The sequence below is a fragment of the Cucurbita maxima genome, unplaced genomic scaffold (assembly GCF_002738345.1).
Source record: "Cucurbita maxima cultivar Rimu unplaced genomic scaffold, Cmax_1.0 Cma_Scf00041, whole genome shotgun sequence".
Taxonomy (NCBI): Eukaryota; Viridiplantae; Streptophyta; class Magnoliopsida; order Cucurbitales; family Cucurbitaceae; genus Cucurbita; species Cucurbita maxima.
In genome coordinates this window covers 195,329-215,254 of record NW_019272057.1, presented here as the reverse complement: position 1 = coordinate 215,254, position 19,926 = coordinate 195,329, and the positions used below count along the sequence as shown (strand labels likewise).

At 36.6% G+C, this 19,926-nt stretch overlaps 1 protein-coding gene across 1 annotated transcript; it reads right to left on the bottom strand.

Moving 5' to 3' along the window:
* Window positions 1-216: 216 nt before the first annotated feature.
* On the bottom strand, window positions 217-19,637 carry LOC111469740 (Niemann-Pick C1 protein-like). Its single transcript, XM_023115137.1, has 39 exons — window positions 19,452-19,637; window positions 19,001-19,077; window positions 18,144-18,243; window positions 17,962-18,069; window positions 17,486-17,602; window positions 16,995-17,145; window positions 16,523-16,770; window positions 16,119-16,310; window positions 15,709-15,785; window positions 15,512-15,629; window positions 14,903-14,986; window positions 13,962-14,057; window positions 13,759-13,860; window positions 12,786-12,854; window positions 12,541-12,636; window positions 12,360-12,467; window positions 10,476-10,589; window positions 10,217-10,300; window positions 9,519-9,647; window positions 9,097-9,295; window positions 8,848-8,991; window positions 8,659-8,702; window positions 6,783-6,866; window positions 6,522-6,590; window positions 6,341-6,417; window positions 5,852-5,921; window positions 5,383-5,532; window positions 4,911-4,979; window positions 4,603-4,747; window positions 4,430-4,494; window positions 4,274-4,339; window positions 2,985-3,078; window positions 2,745-2,781; window positions 2,572-2,629; window positions 2,379-2,489; window positions 2,047-2,114; window positions 1,076-1,142; window positions 916-984; window positions 217-815 (listed from the first exon to the last, which is right to left on the bottom strand). The coding sequence occupies exons 1-39, from the start codon at window positions 19,515-19,517 to the stop codon at window positions 726-728; spliced, it is 3,912 nt and encodes a 1,303-aa protein (XP_022970905.1). The 5' UTR covers window positions 19,518-19,637; the 3' UTR covers window positions 217-725.
* Between the last annotated feature and the right edge of the window lie 289 nt (window positions 19,638-19,926).

The window sequence follows — 19,926 nt, the reverse complement described above, 5'->3', positions numbered from 1 at the left end:
AACACTTGGAGGATATTGAGAAGTAGTTGATGGTAAATTTGTAGATGTTGTTGAAGCCCAAAAGAAGAGCTTCTAATAAATTCATAAATTTTTAAAAACTTCCCACGTTCAAAAATAAAGTTTGTGATCTTGAAAATTAGAGACTAAATCGACACTGAATTTTGTATTATTACAAAGATTTGAACCAAAACTATTGGAAACAAATATTTGATGGGATATTATATGATAGTTGATGTGATTGCTCGGATGGTTTGTTACATAATGTATTGAAAAAGAAACTAACACCAAGAATTACAATATTTTTTCAAATAAAATCACCCTATTCGTTACTCGAGTCTAAACCATTAACCGAACATTTGCCGATGTTCATCTTTTTATATCGACCCTATCTATAAAATATTACCAGAACAACCTTCCTAACTAATTACTATCATACCCTTAAGAGTATTCCTATCATCCATTGCTATGCAACTAACACATGCTTCTAGACGACTCTAACAATATAAAAAGCCATCATACATCGAAGTAATAGTCCGATCTCATTCTTCTAAGAATTTGAAACTCTTATTAGTTATATACATTGACCTGTGCTTAGATAAACATAACTTCAGCTCGAACTGCGATTGTCGAAAGACTACCGTCTGAATTTCGTCAGCAAGATCAGAGTTAGTATATGAGAATTAACAGCAACATATTCCTGACGGACAGGACAGGCTTCATCATGCCTAGCCTTGTGAAACATGAAGCTCAGTTTCGATAGGAGCATCGTCTTGTACCGAATATCTCGATGGTGGTCCAATCATACTCAATATTACCTGCAAGAGGCGAGGAAATAAGTAATATATGGCTCAATCATCGCTCGATAGAAGAGACGCGATGTCGGTCGTTATAAGAACAGTTGGCTTTTGAACTTACAGGTAGAAACACAAGGCCGTGGAGGAAACCAATGATGACCAATGCAAGGTACATTTGGAAGTAATAAATCTGCAGAATCCACAGCCAAAAATTGTCTTTATAGGTTCTCAAAAGAGACTAGCATATTTGTAAGCGATAATAAGGGTAAGGGACCAGATACCACAAATATTTCCGATTTTGCGAAACAAAGAACGATGACCCCAACGAGCTTTGTGAGAGTAATCCCACTGCAAAACGAGTGAAAACATTAGTTTCTGCAAGACAGATACTTGTAAAAGTTTCAATGAGAACCTCGTGGTTCTAGTGATTACGCGAAATATCCTCATCTATCCTTTAGACTGAAGGGGAAGCCAAAGAAACTGATTCTAAGAGATTCTAGGATCACACAAAGTAGAAATACACCTCTTCTAGAAAATGTTGAGTAGCCACATACGAAGGAAAATCTCGGTCAAGGGTAAGACGTGCACAGAGTAGAAAGCATGACAGGAATCATTTCTTCTATGAGATCTCACCTTGGTTGGGGAGGAGAAAGAAACTTTCTTTATAAGGGTGTGGAAACCTCACCCTAGCAGACGCGTTTTAAAACCTTGAGAGAAAGCCCAAAAGGAAAAGCCCAAAGAGGACAATATCTGCTAGCAGTGGGCTTGGAATGTTACAAATGGTATTAGAGTCAGACACCGAGCGATGTGTCAGCGAAGAGGTTGAGCTCCGAAGGGGGTAGACACGAGGTGGTGTGTTATTAAGGACGTTAGCCCCGAAGAGGGTGGATTGAGGATCCCACATCGATTGGAGAAGGGAATGAGTGCTAGAGCCCTCGTTGGGCTATGAATGGGGGTGGATTGTGAGATCCCACATCGGTTAGGGAGGAGAACAAAATATTCTTTGTAAGGGTGCAAAAACCTCTCACTACCAGACGCGTTTTAAAACTTTGAGGGGAAGCTCGAAAGGAAAAATCCAAAAAGGATAATATCTGTAGCCGTGTAGCTGTCAACTTGGGTTGTTAAATCTTTTAACAATCAAATGTTCCAACAATGGAAGTCAACCATCTTTTATTGAATTTGATCCACAGAAGCTGATACCAAATATTGAATATGTTGTAATACCAAACTAGAAAAGCAAACTAATGTCTACCTGAATACAGAAGCCCCCATTGTCGTCAACGCCTCCTGAGAACGCTGGCTTCTGTCACCGCAGCTAACCTACGAGGGCATTTGGTCAATAATATTAGTAATGAAAAAGGGTAAAACACAAGATGCATCATCCAGTTACGTGCTAGCTATTCGGTTCCATAGCTTTTCCAATGAACTACCATACTAATCAAATGGCCTCGTCTTAAATCGACATGTACCACCCGTGGCAGTACTCCACCATGAAATTTCGTGTAAAGACTTGGATAAGTCAAATTAAGAAACTAAACCACGAAATTCAAATAGCTTGATGAAGTTATTGGGGTCGATACTAACCGAAAAGGCATGGACTAAATGGACACAAAACTCAACCGCGATTCCTATTGACATCAATATGTTAACAACAGAGACAGCATTTAGTTGAATATTCAGAATCGCCATTACTCCCTGCCAAAAAAGGAAGAAAAAAATAGATGAAAATAAAGCAAAATTTTATTAAACTCCACAAAAAGGAGTAACAGAGGGGTACCATGAGATCAATAATAATCATAGCCAAAACAAGTATAATGATTCCCGAACTCCACAAACTGCATTTCAAAATAACAAGACGAAAGTATGATCAAATAAAGAAGAGTAATTTTCATGCCATAAGAAGTATGCGTTGTACTTATACATCGACGAAACACAAAATGAGATACATACCATGATGTGATGACCAGAGAGACAATAAATATGGCACCTGCACTTGCATCAAAGAAAATCCTCAGTGAGATTCTTAGAGATCTCGTTAAGACGTTAATAAAGTCAACAAAGTAACACGGAAACTGATATTGTCGATGATATAATAATGATGATTTCCCTAGCAGTAAAATTCCACCAGACTTCGCAAAAAAAAAAAAAAAAAGAAAGCTTTCGGATTTCTTTGTTCCCTATGATACTAACCGAGTGCTATGGCAATGTTCATCAAAGCTGTCTTCCATATATCAAGATATTGCTCAAAGAATATATAGAAGACAGAGTATGGGAAGATATCCATCTGCAATAGAGCAACTGTCAGTAAAATATCGAGATCTCGAGTCTTAGACCATATAAACGCAGTTCTACAGCCATCCAACTGAAAGAAAGTAGAATCTAAAAAACTATAAGCATTGTGGATGCAGGTGCCTCGACCGAATGAGTTCCTGAGGGTAACTACCAAAGAAGGTAAGTTTTAAAAGTAATAATTGACACATGCTACTAAAAAAATACGTGAACTACAAGCACAAGGAAAAAGAGAGTATTGGGAACCCAATGGAGAACACTTTTGACAATCTCTTCCTACAGTGTTCTTTTGCATTTAGGTGACGATCTTTCATTTTTTACTCAGATGAGCTCTATTATACTAGGCTATTTTTATATAATTTATATATAGATTTAACGAATTCTATAGTTAATAATAGATATTATATATATATATATATATATATATATATATATATATATATATATATATATATATATATATATTTTTTTTTTTTTTTTCTCTCTCTCTCTCAATTATCAATGTCTATAAATTATTATATACTTTAAGATATATTATTTTTATGTGAATGATGTGAGATATATTCCATTTTGACAATACAAGCAAGAGACCCCTCTCTATTTGTACAAAATGGTAAAGGGGGTCCTGCCCTTTTTCGGGAGTCGATGACTATTCATAGCTAATTACCTTGACACCAAATAAGAGTTTCATCCAATGCTTTATTTCTGACCTAGTTGATCCTAATTCGACAATAGAAGTATACTTTTGTCTATAAATACTGCATATTTGATTTCATCCATAAATTTTCTTCCCTATGAGTTCAAGTCTCAATACGAATGCTAGTCTTACTATTCATATGTTATGATATGAATATGTCACATTCTCATTTGGGCGGAACAAATCTACTAATTCTTTGATTCCAATTAGTAAAAGGGATCTTGAACTAAGAAATAGATTCTAGAAGCTAAACTAAAAAATGGTATCCTGAGCAATTTTAATAATCGGGTTCATTGATATTCCTGGTATAGTAGATGCTATCACACATACAATCATATCAGGGCGGGATTAATTATCTAGTATTTCTTATAGTTTGGTATAGGTCAAAATCAGTTGCATATTTTATTCTGCAGCTATGAGGTCTAATACAGAAAAGCATGCAAAAAATTGGTCAGCTTGCCATGAGAATTGAAAGTCTAGTCGCAACTCAAACCTTCAACGAATCAGAAATTTTTGAGCAAAACTCCTTAGCAGCTCGCAGTGCATTTACATAGTCACCCTGCAAAGAATGAAGTTTATAAATATCTCGACTAAATAATGCAGACGACACTGAGTTCAAAACCACGAAAACACTATTCTACTAGCATACTTGTTTATTAAGTGGCGTGTGATAGCTCCGAAACTCCGAAGCTTTTATGATGCCACTTTCATAACCTGAAATAAGTTATGAGCAAACATGTAATGAACAGAGTTAACCAGGATTTAGTTTAATGCATTCAGTAGCTGAAGAAATGATAAAACAAAGAAAAGTTAAGTTATGACCATTCAAGTTCACACTATTGGTATAAGCTCCATGACCACCCTTTGCACAATCTGCAGATGGCAGAGAATTGAGGAACCATGGAAGCTTCTCCCGGAATTGCACTGTCGTAGGACGGCCAGCAACCAAATCGGAGTGGTGAAAGCACTGGGAAAAAAACACGGAAATTAGCCAATGTCCTTTTCTTTGGGCATTAATCCAGCCTTATGTCGCTCGATTAATGCATAGGCTGTCGGATTACATTGATCCAACTAAAACAGTAGGTAATCATAAAGTATTGAAAACTAAGGAATAGATCATAGAACTTTACAGTTGTACAATCTTGGCACACTCCTTCACTTGCATCACAGAACCCTTCATCCGGAATACAGCAAGGAGGCTGGAGAAAGAAAATGTATGCGTCAGTAGTCATGAAGTGGTGTCATGTTGGACAATTGTATTAAAGAAAACTGAAGGCCTTTTTTTTTTTTTTTTTTAATGTATTATTATGTTTGATCGACCCAAATTTAGAAATCTAATAAAATGGAAAGTTCGCGGGCGATTATTTACTCTTTTTATATGTGTTTTGGTACTCAGGTTAGTTAGCCCATGAACCAACCTCTCATAAGAAATGGATTGGTTGTGGGTTCCTTCCGCCACCCTAACCAATGAACTATTTGGAAAGAAAGTAGAAATATACAGTTGGAACTTGCAGAAAATCTTAAGTTGTGGGAAGAGGTGCGACCGTCAGCAGTAAAATAGAGCATTGGCAAGGAAAGAAAGTAGCCCTATGGACTTCTAACCTGGTCATCTGGTGGACAATAAGAACCATTTGTGAACTTCCGGCAGCAACCAAATGCCTCTGGTGACAACCATACAAGAAAATCATCAAGCCATGAGGCTGCTGGTTTAGCAATGTAGTTCAATTCTGGTGTCAATGACGCTCGTGATATCTGAAAGGAGGATGTATAAGGTGAATAAACGTACACTTAAAAGAAAAGAAGAAAAAAAAAGCACGACATAGCATCACGCGAGATAATAGACACGAAAGTTTCCATTTATGATGAGCTTAGCCCAAGGCAAGCACATAGTTAAACATGATGAATATATTTTACCCAACCCCAACATGCATATATCAGCCACTTCTGAGCTTAAAAAAATAACAGACTCTTTCACCCTCTTTTAGGCCAATTTAAAGCTGAACTTAAGGAAAAAAATAACTTTATCCAATTAATACTCATGATTGTAATCTACTCCACGGATTTGGCTTACCTCATTCAACAGAGAGTTTGAATCACACTGGCTGATGGAGCACAGCTGGTTTGTATGTCTAGACTTTGAGCTGAGTAGCATTATTAAACATTAGATTGATATGCATTTCAACCTAAATACACGACTCCATGCACTTTGTTGAAAGTAGATAATAAAACTAAGTTAACTGAAACAACAAATCAGATATTAACTTCGCTTCATGACCACCAGGGACTGTTCGGCAGGTGTCGTCAACTTCCAAGATAAGTTTATAAGAACAAACATATAGCGAAAACATGTTCACATGACTACTTTTTTGAAGTTATTTTCTATTGATCTTCATTAGTTTGTTTCTACAAGTCAAAAACTTCTAGAACAACCACCATGTCTCTATTTGTGCCGTCTCTGTTTGTTCCCTAAATTCCCTTAATTGTGTATTCTTACTTATATGCATGCAAGCACACACATATACATAATTGAAAAAGCAAATAGAAAATCATAGACAGATACCTATAATTATAATCCTTGACAACAAAGTATAATGGTGGCCCAATTCGTAGGTATTCTGCGAGATCATCGAAGTAACCCTGATATAAGAAAAGAAGAAAAATAAGATGGCAAGGAACACACAAGAAAGATAAAGAAAGAAAATTACTCATAAAATTCCGAAAACCGAACATGAAGCTCAAACCTGAAGGTAAGAATCTCGTGGGAGGACGATCTTTTGTTCCAATCCGACCTCAATCTTTGTAGATAATGTCTGTGATGGTTAAATAAAGTAGAAAAAGTGGATATGTAATTAATCACAAGCAGTTAACATTGATGAACTAATACAAAAACATGCATTAACTCTCCTTGCATGAGCACACATGAATTTAACGAAAACTATTCTAATGCCACGTGCACTGTATGGTCAATCATAAGGAAAGTCGACCTGAAATGAGAAACTTACAATGCTTCCTAAAGTCAGCCCAACAAAGATGATAACAACAGCAATCTTAACGCCCCAAAGTCCAAGAAGGGGTGCATGAACGTCCTACAACAGAATAACGATCTAATATTTATGGAAATCACAAGCGAAAATGTATCAATATTCCAATTCTATGGCAGAATAATAACAAATATTTATTTGCTCGAATTTCAAAATGAATCATGTAAGCCCAATATTTCAAGTATTTCCAATTTTCATTACTAGGGTTAATTGTGGTGCTTATTTGATTAATTCTGTTGTTGGGCTTATTTTTAATTTTGGTTGAAGTCTAAATTAAACATGTTGAGCTCAAGAGAGTTAATTCGGGCTTCCTAACCGTAATAAAGATCATTTGGTTTTGTTAGCAAGTGATGAAGGGGGAAAGTGTTTTATTAAGAGGAAAGCAAATCTGTGGAAAAAATATAAAAACTCGCCACCTACGGGCTTCATCTCCTCCTCCTCCTCCTCCTCCTCCTCCTGTACACCTCCTATTATTCTTCTTCTCCGTCGTTCATCACCACATCACCACCAAACAGTACCTCCATTTCTGCGATGTTTCTCCTTCTCATGCATGACAGCTTCCTTGATGAAGTGTCGTTCACCTGCTTCTTGCTGATAGCCCACACGCCACAACCGCTGATACTTGATACCAAGACTCATCAACCAAACGACACCAGCCATTGTCTCCCCCACATCTCTCTCTTTACGCCATTCACATGTAGCTGCTTCATTTCCAGCGTCTCACTCTCCTCTTTGTTGATACACCTAGGTTGCCAGCGTGATTGATGCTCCTCCAACTTTGCAGCGACACGTCCTCTTTCTCCAGCCTTTGAACTTGCACAACAGCTTCAAGTTCTTCAATCAGCAGCGTGAGTTTTTCTTTCACTGATCTGTTAGAGGTGAGTTCATGTTCCTGACTTGATTGTGGTGATTTTGGGTGGTTCTGTTTTGAGACACTAGCTTTCCAACCTCATTTCGGGTTGTTCATAGGTGCAAAGCCCAAAAAGGACAATATTTGCTAGCGGTAGGTCTGAGCTGTTATACTAACTAATTACCTTTTAGGGCCGCTTTGTCTTACATGACTGACCCACATAGGCAACATAGTTATTTCAAACTTGAAGTTGCTCCTCTTCATGTTCAGCCAGAATGACTTTTATAAAGTATAGCATTGGGATAGAAGTGATACCATTAAGGAGTCGCTAACCAACCTCTAATGACTCTTGGTTTATCGGGACGAACCCACACACACAGGCACAATAGTTATACTAGTCAGGGATTGATTAATTGCACACCTACACCAAATATTTTTATGATTTCAATTTAAGATCCTTATGTATCAAGGTGCTGAGTGGATAACTGATTAGGACCATGCAAGTATTTGGTATACAGAGTGTCCCTTTATACTCACTCATGCTATCCTCTTTTTTCATATGGTACCTGAACTTACGAGGTGCATAACGAGGCCGTTCATTCTGGAAAGGCTATTGAGATAGTGATGGACTAGAGTTTTCTTTTGGATCCTAGAAATTTCTAGTTCATGCTTTTTGCACCGTTCATTAGCTCGTTGACTTATAATCATTTAAATATTCTTTTCTCATTTGGTTTTGAAAATATATGTTGGATTCATCTTTTCAGATTGTTCTAAATGCTTTACTGAGATCCCAAATTCAAAATATCTTAAAATTTTAATCATTTTGTTAAGTTGAAATGATTTGTTTGGTTTACTAGAGTTTCCACTTGTTTTCAAAAGTTCACGATTAGCATGCAGTAGTAACTCTCAGAACTCTAGTTTAAGAAGTTGGGCCATTATAGAATATTCTAATATAATACGACCTTCTGCCACGACCCACAAACATACCTTCATGTACCGAGAAAGAAGCCCAAGTCTCCTCTGATTGAAACCTAGAATTTATTCCAGTTGTCTAATCAGAACTAAAAAGATTCACGGGGGGAAGGAAGGTAAATCTAACTTAGACAAGCAACCATAGATTATAACATAACTGAGAACTTAAATAGAATATGCAGTTTCAGAAAATTTCATACGAACCTTGGTTCGGTTCATCAGAACGTGGAGGAACTTTTATGCATGGAAAACAGTCAACTCTGTGATTCTCAGCTCTCAAAATATCAAACACAATAAGCGCCACAAACGCCGACAGTTGAAGAATGAAGTCCAGAAACACTGCCAAAGCTAAAGGAAGTAGGAAAAAAAAGAAAGAAAGAAGGCAATTAACAGGGATGACAGAGACAACTAATATTTCTTGGCAGTGAAGTAAAATGGGGAGAAAAACCACACCAGCAAACATGGAAAAGACACGACATGCTGGCATGGGAACAAAAGTTCCAACTGCAAATGCCAAGATCTCCGACAAACTAGCTAGTGTTATGGACGGACCAACTTCAACCAGCGCGTTGCTTATGCGCTCTTCTAAAGTCAACTCAAATGGTTGTCGTTTTACAGCATGTACTAATATACACATGTTATCAACTCCAACCTGATTAAAGTGACAAAGAGAGAATACGTCAGACAACAACTTCCACCGACGAACAAGTATTTTAAAAAAGGAAAACTCAGAGAAAAGAGGAAACCAAAATTACTCAATCTCAAATACAGGGCACTATCATTCCATCTTTCTGACAATGGGAAAACTCAACAAAAGACTGATATCAAGAGAATCAATAGAAAAGTATAAACTTCAAAGCATTATAACTACCTACCGCCAAGACCAGGAATGGGATAACCTCCATAATTATTAATGTTGATTTTACCCCCAAAGCACTGAAAAATCCAACAGATCCTAGAACAGACAGCACGACAAGTAGAACTCCTGAGAGGCCAAGCAACACCTGAGATTTTTAAATAGAAGCTTGGTATGAGATTAAAGGAAGCGCAATCAAATAAGAAAACAGAATCAATACTTAATATATCAACAATAATTTCAAAGTTAAAAGGGTATTGCAAGTTAACATACTCATCCAATGATGAAGCTAATTGATCATCAAATAGAAAGTATTCATCAATTCCACAAATGTAAGCTAAGTATAGTCATCAAGAATAGAAATGACAAAAGGGCAAGGCAACGTGGGGCAGAGAAATTTAGTCCACCTCCCATCGAAAAAGAAATTAGATAAGTTTTTTTCTCCAGTTTCATTTTGAACAGCATTCATTAGAGAATGGAGTATGCAATAAAGATTATCCATGTTTTCCGGTTTTTTCACTGTTTTTACTGTGTTTATATATATCTCTCCTTCTCGGAGGACTTCTCCTAAACATCTCAAGCCCTAACGTTTGTTGCTCCCTTAGAAGGAAAGATATAATGTAGAATAATGACCAGTGAATCAACAGGATCCATAAATAAGAGGCAGTAAAAGTAAACTACATGTACAAAATACTCAAACATTAGTCCGACACCCACCTTGGATGAAAGGTAGAAAGACGATGAAATATTTGAATCTCCCAAAGCCACTGATATGTAGGCAAACATAACGAGGTAGCTTACCTGATAAATGTTAGAGAATAAAAGCTTAAAATAAAGAAAGAGGTTCGGTAAAATAAATGCATAGAATCAAGTATAAAAGGTTGATCAATTGACTGATGCCTACAACAAAACTGTATTACTTAAATTATATATTGCCTTGAATTAACAAAAAAGATGTCATCCTTCATTGACTTACAGCAATTGTCAGAACATCTGCAGTGCTTTCTCTTTTCAGTTCCTCCTCAATTGAACTCTCCGATGAAAAAGAAAGAGTGAGATTCTTGGACTGTACTAGTGGAAGCAGTTCCTCCTGTCGATGTAAGTTGGAGCAATATGCATTCAATTATTCCAAGACTCAACATAGAAAGTGAATGTTCAATGACCAAAATTAAAATTTCAAAAGCTTAAGAACAAAAAAAAAAAGAAAAAAAAAAAAAGATAAAAGTCTAGGACAAAAACCACGTTTCCATCTTCTTACGTTATTTAAGGATGAGATTCCTTATCACCTCTTTCGTAATCCATTCTCTTAGTGAAAAGGCAAGGGAATTTTTTATTTTTTTATGATTAGTTCTTCATTTTTGCATATAGATACAGCGCTTTAACACCTTCCCCCTATTGTCTTGAAGAAATATAGTTTATCATTCATTGAATTGAAACCGTAAAGGTTCGATAGTGTAAAATTATTATTAAAAAAAAGGATAAGATAGATAGTTACAGCTGCCAAAGAAAAGGAAAACATCATAACCTTGAAGAAAGAATAGGCTTGGGACACAAATAAAAGTGAAAAACAATGTCATTTTCAAATATTAAAAAAAAATTAACATCTACAAAGGAATATGAACCATAAAAGAAAACTATCCCTTTATATTGCCAGGAATTTCACACTCCCTTCACACATTTCTTGTGGCTATTATATTTGTGAGATCCCACAAACGAAACATTCTTTATAAGGGTGTAGAAACCTCTCCCTAGCATATGCATTTTAAAAACCTTGAGAGAAACCTGAAAGGAAAAGTCCAAAGAGGACAATATCTGCTAGCGGTAGGCTTGGGCTGTTACAAATGGTATCAGAGCTAGACACCGAGCGATGTGCCAGCGAGAAGGCTGATCCCCGAAGGGGGGTGGACACAAGGCGGTGTGCTAGTAATGACACTTGCCCCGAAGGGGAGTAGATTGGAGGGTTTCACATCGATTAGAGAAGAGAACGAATGCTAACAAGGACGCTGAGCCCTAAAGGAGGGTGGATTGTGAGATCCCACATCGATTGAGGAGGAGAACGAAACATTCTTTATAAGAGTGTGGAAACCGCTCCCTAATAGACGCATTTTAAACACCTTGAAGGGAAGCTCGAAAGGGAAAGTCCAAAGAGGACAATATCTACTAGTGGTGGGCTTGGGCCGTTACAATATTATACATTTGGTAGTAGCTGTTGTGTTGGCAATCTACAATGCTCAAAGAAAATTAACTACACATGAAAATGATATCATATTGATAGAGCTCAAAAATCTAAAATAGTTGGTCCCTCGGCCTAAAGCCATTAAACAATTGCTTACCTTCATCCTTTCCCACATACTCAATTTATAACGAATATCCATAGCAACTTCTCTAACTAATTAGTAACGTGGTCTTAATACTATAATAATATTCTTCACCACCCTAATATCATTTCTATCACATATTCTACAAACAACAAATTATGTCTACACGCAAATAATCAGACAAGAAACAAGCATCAGACCAGTGATCTAAAATGTTCTAGGCTTGCTTCAGAGAAGAGGTCAGCGAGGCAACCTCACTGAGGGACGAACTGCAGAATGCATCAATATTTTGGAAAAAAAAAAAAGACTGAAAGAAGTTAATATATATATATATTCTAAAATCCCCCATTCCCCTAAACACTCCCCTTACATAAGCTCTAGTATATTATCTTATCGTAAATCCAATAACAGAACAGCCTTGGAGTCCAATAGTACGACTACAACGTTTCACATGAGTAAGAACTATGAGTTAATGCATCAATCTGAAATGTTCGTGGAGCGTTCAAAGCTTGTACAAAACTAAACAAGCAAACAGTTCAAACCTTAACTAACTTGACAAAAGCTTTTTCCCACGCTATTGCTTTCCCATTCTCATCGCCAACATCATCGATTGCATTATTAACAGGATATGTGACAACAAATGCAGAGGCCTGACATTAGTGAATCAAGATAAAATTAGGAAAACGTCGTAAAAACATCTACAAGTAAGGGAGAAGATACAACCTCAGAATAATTGTTCCCAACAAATCCACCCAAGGATGTGCTGGGATCAAGCGGAGCTTTGAACGCACTGAAACATGTCTCTGTGGAAGTATAATGCTGAAGACAACATTTGATGGGACGAAAATTAAAATTTTGGAATTAAAGAGCATAAACAGAAAACCCAATTTTAAAACATTGACAAGAAACTTCGCAGTTAGTGAAAATAGAATTAAAAAAGATGAGCATTATGATTACAATAAGTTTACCTGGAGGCAATACTCAACATGTTCCACTCCTCCATACTCGTCAAAATTTTCAGGGTCCATTTTAAAGTACTGTAAAACAAAAAGGAATTTGGATGAGTAAATTTATTTTCTAAAAGATTCATAAAAATGTTTTTATAGAAATAATTATAATAATAGCATTTAAAAATAATAACTATAATTGCGAATATAGCATTTTCTTAATGTAGTTTATTTTTCAGCTATTATCTTTTAATATTCCATTTCAATTACGCAAAATTTGCAGCTACTCATAAAAAATCATCAAATAAATTAAGAAAAGAAAGTTTCTTCAATAGAGAGCATGTGGAAAAAAGAACAAATAAACAAAGAAGACTTAAAAACATTTGATAAACTCAGTATGATAAAAACATTCGCTTCAAAATGAAGATGGTAAGGGAAAAGATGTGATATCCCACATTGGTTGGGGAGGAGAACGAAACACCCTTTATAAGTGTGTGGAAACTTTTCCCTAACAGACGCGTTTTAAAGCCTTGAGGGGAAACCCGAAAGGGAAAGCCCAAAGAGGACAATATCTGCTAGCAGTGGGCTTGGGACTTTATAAATGGTATCAAAGTCAGACACCGGGCGATGTGCCAGCGAGGAGGCTGTTCCCCGAAGGAGGGTAGATACGAGGCGGTGTACCAATGGAGGTCCCACATCAATTGGAGAAAGGAACGAGTGCCAGCGAGGACGCTGGGCTCTGAAGGGGGTGGATTGTGATATCCCACATTGGTTGGGGAGGAGAACAAAACACCCTATATAAGGGTGTGAAAACCTTTCTCTAGCAGACGCGTTTTAAAGCCCAAAGAGAACAATATTTGCTAGCGGTGGGCTTGGGCCGTTACAAAAAAAGAGGAAATGTCCGGAACTTCAGTGAGCAGTCCATCTCATTGCACCATAGCTTTAAGACACGAAATACAAGTTTTATCCAATTAGAACTGAAATAGTATCAAACCTGCAGAATACTTTGTGTCGCACAATCCTCACCGAGTGGCTTCAAGCATATATCAGTTAGGGATACGACTGAGCCAGAATAGTTTGCAACAAGTTCATTGACCTGTTGAAATTGTAGCAAGAAAAAAGTGCGTAAAGAACTCAACTAAATAAGTGAGGAAACAGAAACAAATAGTTGGAAGAAGCACCAAGTGCTCAAAAGACCTTATTCTGTATATCAAAGAGTAATAAAATATTATCCTCTGTAACTATACGTGGAGCCGTGCTTTGCCTTCCGCTGGGCTTGGTTGCTATTATCAACTGAAACACATACGAACACCACACATCTTGCCGTTATCGATAAAATCGATAGTGGGGTAACATAGAACTTCAACTATTATTTGAGAGAGAGATTGAAAAGAAAACGTGACCAGAAAACTACAACCATATTGAAGTAGATAATAAACATAGGTTAAAAATTACTTTTAGTCCCTCAACTTCTATAGAAGTAACAATTTAATCTTTGAACTTTTGCTCATAACGATTTAGTCCATATACTTTCAAATTTATAACAATTTGGTTTCTCAACTTTTGGATGTAACAATTTAGTCCTTTAACTTACAAATTTATAACAATTTAATCCCTACCGTAAAAAAATTCATCAAAGTTAAATGTTGTCTTTTATTATTTAATGGTCTATACCTTGTAGCTTATTAACATATTGGGTCCCTAATTTGTTTATTAATCTGCCTATAAAAATTTCTATTAAACCTTAACAATAATTTTCCCAAACAGGCACTAAATCGTTTCAAATTTTGAAGTATACACGATAAAGTTCAAGGACTAAATCGTGACAAACCAAAGTTCAAGGACTAAATTGATAACTTTATGAAAGTTTAGGAACCAAAAGTAAGTTTCAACCATAAATATATAAAGAAGGAAATTTTGAGAACTTTCTTCTGGAAAAGAATGTCCAACTTTTCCATGTCAACGCTTGCAAGAATATTCAAAAACCAGTCAATCCTTGAAAATTATCAGTTTCACTTTATAACATACACTGAGTTTACTTTTTTATTTCCTTTTTTCTTACATAGATATACATCAATGGACATCAAATGGCTTAACATTTAAGAGTAGAAAAACTATACAATAAACATCACTGTCACCTGTTCAATTCTGTAGAAGGGTGCAAGATGGCTGTCAAAAAACTGCTTCTCTGCTGCTGCTTTACTGCCATGGCCTACCCATAGCTACAACCTCAAACCAGTTAAGCTTACATAAAATTTAGAATGCTAATTACACAGGCACATACATACACATAAAGGAAGACAAAGGCAATAGGGCACTAGATAGCAAATTTTCTTGTGATAAGGTATTTCAAGGGAGCCTGAGTTTGAGATTGATTCTCATGAATAAACCTCCTCAACCATTCTAGAAAGATAGCATTGTTGTTCCTCTTTCTAAAAGCAACTATGCCGAGGCCACCAAGAGGGAGAAGCGAAGTCCACTTCCATGCAATAGGGACTAGATAGCAAATTTCTTGTGATTGGGTAATTTCATAAGGATCCTGAGTTTGAGATTGACTCTCATGAATAAACCACCACAACCATTCTAGAATATACTGGATTGGTACTTACAACCATAATAAAATACAGCAAACTAGAAAGGCAAGAAATAGTTCTTTTCCCCCACAAATTCAAACAAATGAATTTAGTAAAAAAACCCAAAATTAGATATTCCACATCATCTAACAATTTCCAAGAAAAATATGATACCTTCTCTGGCCGGGTTTCAACTTTAAAGCGAACCAGACCCACACAGAGAATAAGAACAATTGATAAAGAGGTACACAGCACTAGGATAGGGTTCCGAGCAACCCAAGCTCCGTAATTCCTATAAACACGAGATTGGATATAAAAGAGTGGAATAGTTTTATGCTTCAACATCATTTCGCAAAGGACAAGATATCCACCTATAAAAGCTAGCAATGTATCCTTGAATAGTGGAAAGTTGAACACCATTCCTCAATGTAAGATGCACCCCATGCTCCTGAAGATACAATGAAAAAATGAAAAAGGCATAGTAGAACATAGAACATTTGCAACAGACCATTTGACATGTAAAAAGCACCAGACCAAGAACTATGAATGATTATCCTATGAAGAAACTGCTAGAAGGAGGAGTACACAAGCTAGATTCTCTGTTGCCTAGACTAATTAAAGACTGCAATTGCACAATTAGAGCATTGCTAGCGAAGTACACTTCCAGTTAAGAGATTAAACAATATCAAGGAGTAATGGAAACCAAAAATAAAATGTAAGGCCCAAGACGAAATGGAAAATCAAGGAAAAAAGAAAATTTAAATATCATAATGAAACCTGCCTTTGTTGCACCATTCTCATTCTCTTCCAAGTTAACAGAATTGACCTCACCATCATCTCCAATGTTTAATAAGGGTTCTTCCCTAGCTGAAAATCTACTCCTTTCTCTAGTAGGGTGAAACAAGGCCCATCCAAGGAATGCGGAAACAAAAATAACATAAAGTATTGTGATTGAGAAGTCAATGCAACTGCTCTGCATAAATCAATATGATAATGGAGTTTATATTAATGTGCTAGTAAATTAGAGTCGTGAACAAAGCAGAAATAATTCAAATGACATATTCTGAGGTTCCAAAGTCGCAATAATTTTTAATGCCCATGTATTTGAGTGTTATTGTCCAATGAATTAATGAATATGTGAACATAATGTTTCAATAAAGTAGGATATCAAAACTTGCATCCAACCTTAAGAGACCAAATCCTGATGGTGCAGGCATTACTTTTTGGTGGAGAAGGAGGTTCTAAGCTAGAGCACGCAGGAGATGAAGGGCAATCACCACAGGAGCAGCCCAGTGAAGTGTCACCACATGAATATACAGACACGTTCATAAGCTCCACTTGAGATGGCTTGTCAGTGTTCACCTTAAAATTTATGGAATAAGGTGATCCAGGAATACCAGGGCCTACTTTCTGACCAAGAAATGCAAAAAATTCTAACAAAAAAAAAAATGCATACAAAATATTAATAAGAGTTTACGGCTTCATTATCAAGCAGAAACAAAAATAAATATTCTGCACGAAACTGCATCAAAAAAAATGTAAATTGGCAATATCAAACAACGTAAAAGAAATATAAGAGAGAGTTGTTACATGGATAACAGACATCAATATATAATGCATGAAATTTATAGTGATATATCAAGACAAGAAATATTACCTTCAAAACTTTTAGCACCACCACCAACAAAATCTATGGCCCGTGTATTCATCGTACCAAATTTAACATCCTTGCAGGAATCATAAAGACCCTTTCCAAACTTCTCAGTTACGAAGTAGTCAATGCCATCCACAGTCATTTTTCCACCAACCTACGCATAGTCATCATTCGTGATGAGAGTTCATCCCCTAGTTAAGCTAATTGCATTATGATTCAAAGGAAGGCGGTAAGGAATAATTTAGTTCGTGATGTATAATCCTGAAGAGAAAATTTTATGATTTATGCGGACTTTTTAGTTTTCATGATGATAATGCAGTAGTATAAAAGTGAAACTGCTAGGCTGCTAAGCGAATAGACGCACATCTAGCGGTGGAAAACAATCATTCCTCGATGCTCTTTTTTTAGAATTAAAATTGTCCCATCATCTGTAAATAATCCTATTGAATAATTGCCTGTAAATACTACAGTAAATGCTAACCAAAACGCTTTACCTCAGCAATGGATGTCACATTAATAAATAGACTCTGTCTTGGAGAGCAGGAAAGCTCACAAAAAAGATTAAGGAAATTCCTCAAGCATGCTGGACAGCCCACAAAAAGTGGAATAGCCTGCAGTTAATAGAAACAATTGTGTTTATGGAACATAGAAACAAACAGAAACAGAAGTCATGCACTGATCAAACCCACTCTAATTCAGGTAACGAGCATCTACAGGCTATAAAGCAGCTACAAAGCCACACATAACTTCGTACAACATGACAAGATAAAGTTCGTTCAAAGATACAGATAAACACTTAATTAAGATATTCATACCAAAAAAATCACTAGAACAAAAAAAAAAATCAATTTCATCACTCCTTTTTTAGGTCTGTCCATGCAGTTTCTGCATCTCAATTTCATTAACAATTAATCATTAAAGGTAGCAATGTCTCAATGATTAAATTTCAAAGATGGGAGATGAGCCTTACTTGTTGAACCTGTGACCGTAATGTCTCAAATTGAGCCTCAGTACAACAAACATTTCCACTTATTGTAGGACACAAGCTTTGAATTTTTTCTGAGAACAGCTCATCAGGCTGCAGAGTATACAGAGGGGTCATTTAAGAACACTTGTGCAAATATATCCCAAAACAAGTTGAAAGATAAAGACCTTCACGGATGGGGAACCATAAGGGCAGTTCAAAACCTTCCCATCACTGCGTGCTCCACATATATCATACATAGCACAGTACTCTTCTGAATGTCTCTCCCTAGCAGAAATAATTGCCATTTCAAAAAGTAAAATCCATCCCATAATAATAACTCTTGAATCCTAGGTTAAACTGATGAAAGTAACCATCCATCAAATAACAATAGATAGCGAACGAGTTGAGAAAATAGCATATGTAGAGTAATTTTCACCAAGAAATCTTACACAAATACATAGAATAAGAGATTATAATTGTAATGGCCCAATTTCCCTTTCAGGCTTCCCTCAAGGTTTTTAAAACGCGTCCACTAGGGAGAGGTTTCCACACGCTTATAAAGAATGCTTCATTCTCCTCCCCAATCGACGTGAGATCTCACAATCCACCCCTCTTTGGGGCCCAACGTCCTTGCTAGCACTCATTCCTTTCTCCAATCAATGTGGGACCCCCCACCAAATCCACCCCCTTCGGGACCCAACGTCCTTGTTGGCACACTGCATCATGTCCACCCCCCTTCGAGGCTCAGCGCCGAAACCCCAGCTTTTGCCAGCATGACAGCAAGCACAGACTGGCAGCAAGGAGTCAACTGAATGCCTCATCGCTGGCACATCGCCCGAGGTGTCTGGCTCTAATACCATTTGTAACGGTCCAAGCTCATCGCTAGCAGATATTGTTCTCTTTGGGCTTTCCCTTTCGGGCTTCCCCTCAAGGTTTTTAAAACGTGTCCGCTAATTATAGGATAAAGAGAAAATTTAACAAAATAAAACAGATATCCAAATGTAACTAGGGGTGCCCTATGGTCTAATTAGAATGGCCTTACTCGGAAGTAGAAGCAGAACGAACAGGAACAGATAAATCAGCCTCCCCTCCTATCAGCATAGTTACAAAGAAGATCATCTACACCAACAAAAAGTAATATCCACTTTAAGGACTTGAAACATAAACACACCAAATAATACGAACACAATCAATAATTCGAACATCACAAAGCACACATGTGCTCCAAATCCCCCCATTCAAACACACACTCCCTTATACCCAATTTGATTTCCAATTCAACTTTACTTGATCAATTGGTAACTAAACCGAAACTATCAATAACAAGTAGAGTAAGAGATCCAATAAGTAGAGTCCGAGTTTATGTGAATCCATTAGAATTTTGAAGTTTTTGACCCTTCAAACGTAATCCATTAACACGCCCACGAGCTGGGAAAGAATGATTCATGAACAAACAAACATCTAAGAAGCAAATGAAGGGAAAACGAGCTCGCCTGCATCAGAAATATGGAAATTCGGAAACGCAATCGGCAGGCCATCCCTCGTCGATTGAGAAACATGGGCGATGCTATCGAGACCTCTGCTTCTCGCAGAGTGATGAGAAGAAAGAAGATGAACTGAAAAGAAAAATGGAAACCAAGAAGACTTTTTTGTTGGTGAAGCAAACTGATAAACTTCCCTCCATGTTTATATTATTTTCGCCCCAAATATCTTGCTTATTTTTTTTAATGAATATTTTCATTTTTTTAATATAAAATTTATTCAAAATAATAACAAATTCAATAATATTTTTTTAAGTAAAATAATACATTCTAATTTATTTTTTTTAAAATTAGGTTAAACTAACTCCTCACGAGTTGATTGAGAATTCTATTCGAGTTTACTGCAGATTAACCAATTTGTCTGTCCCCAATAATTAATTCTTGTTGACCATGTTTGATAGGAATCATCGAATCAATAGCAATAAGT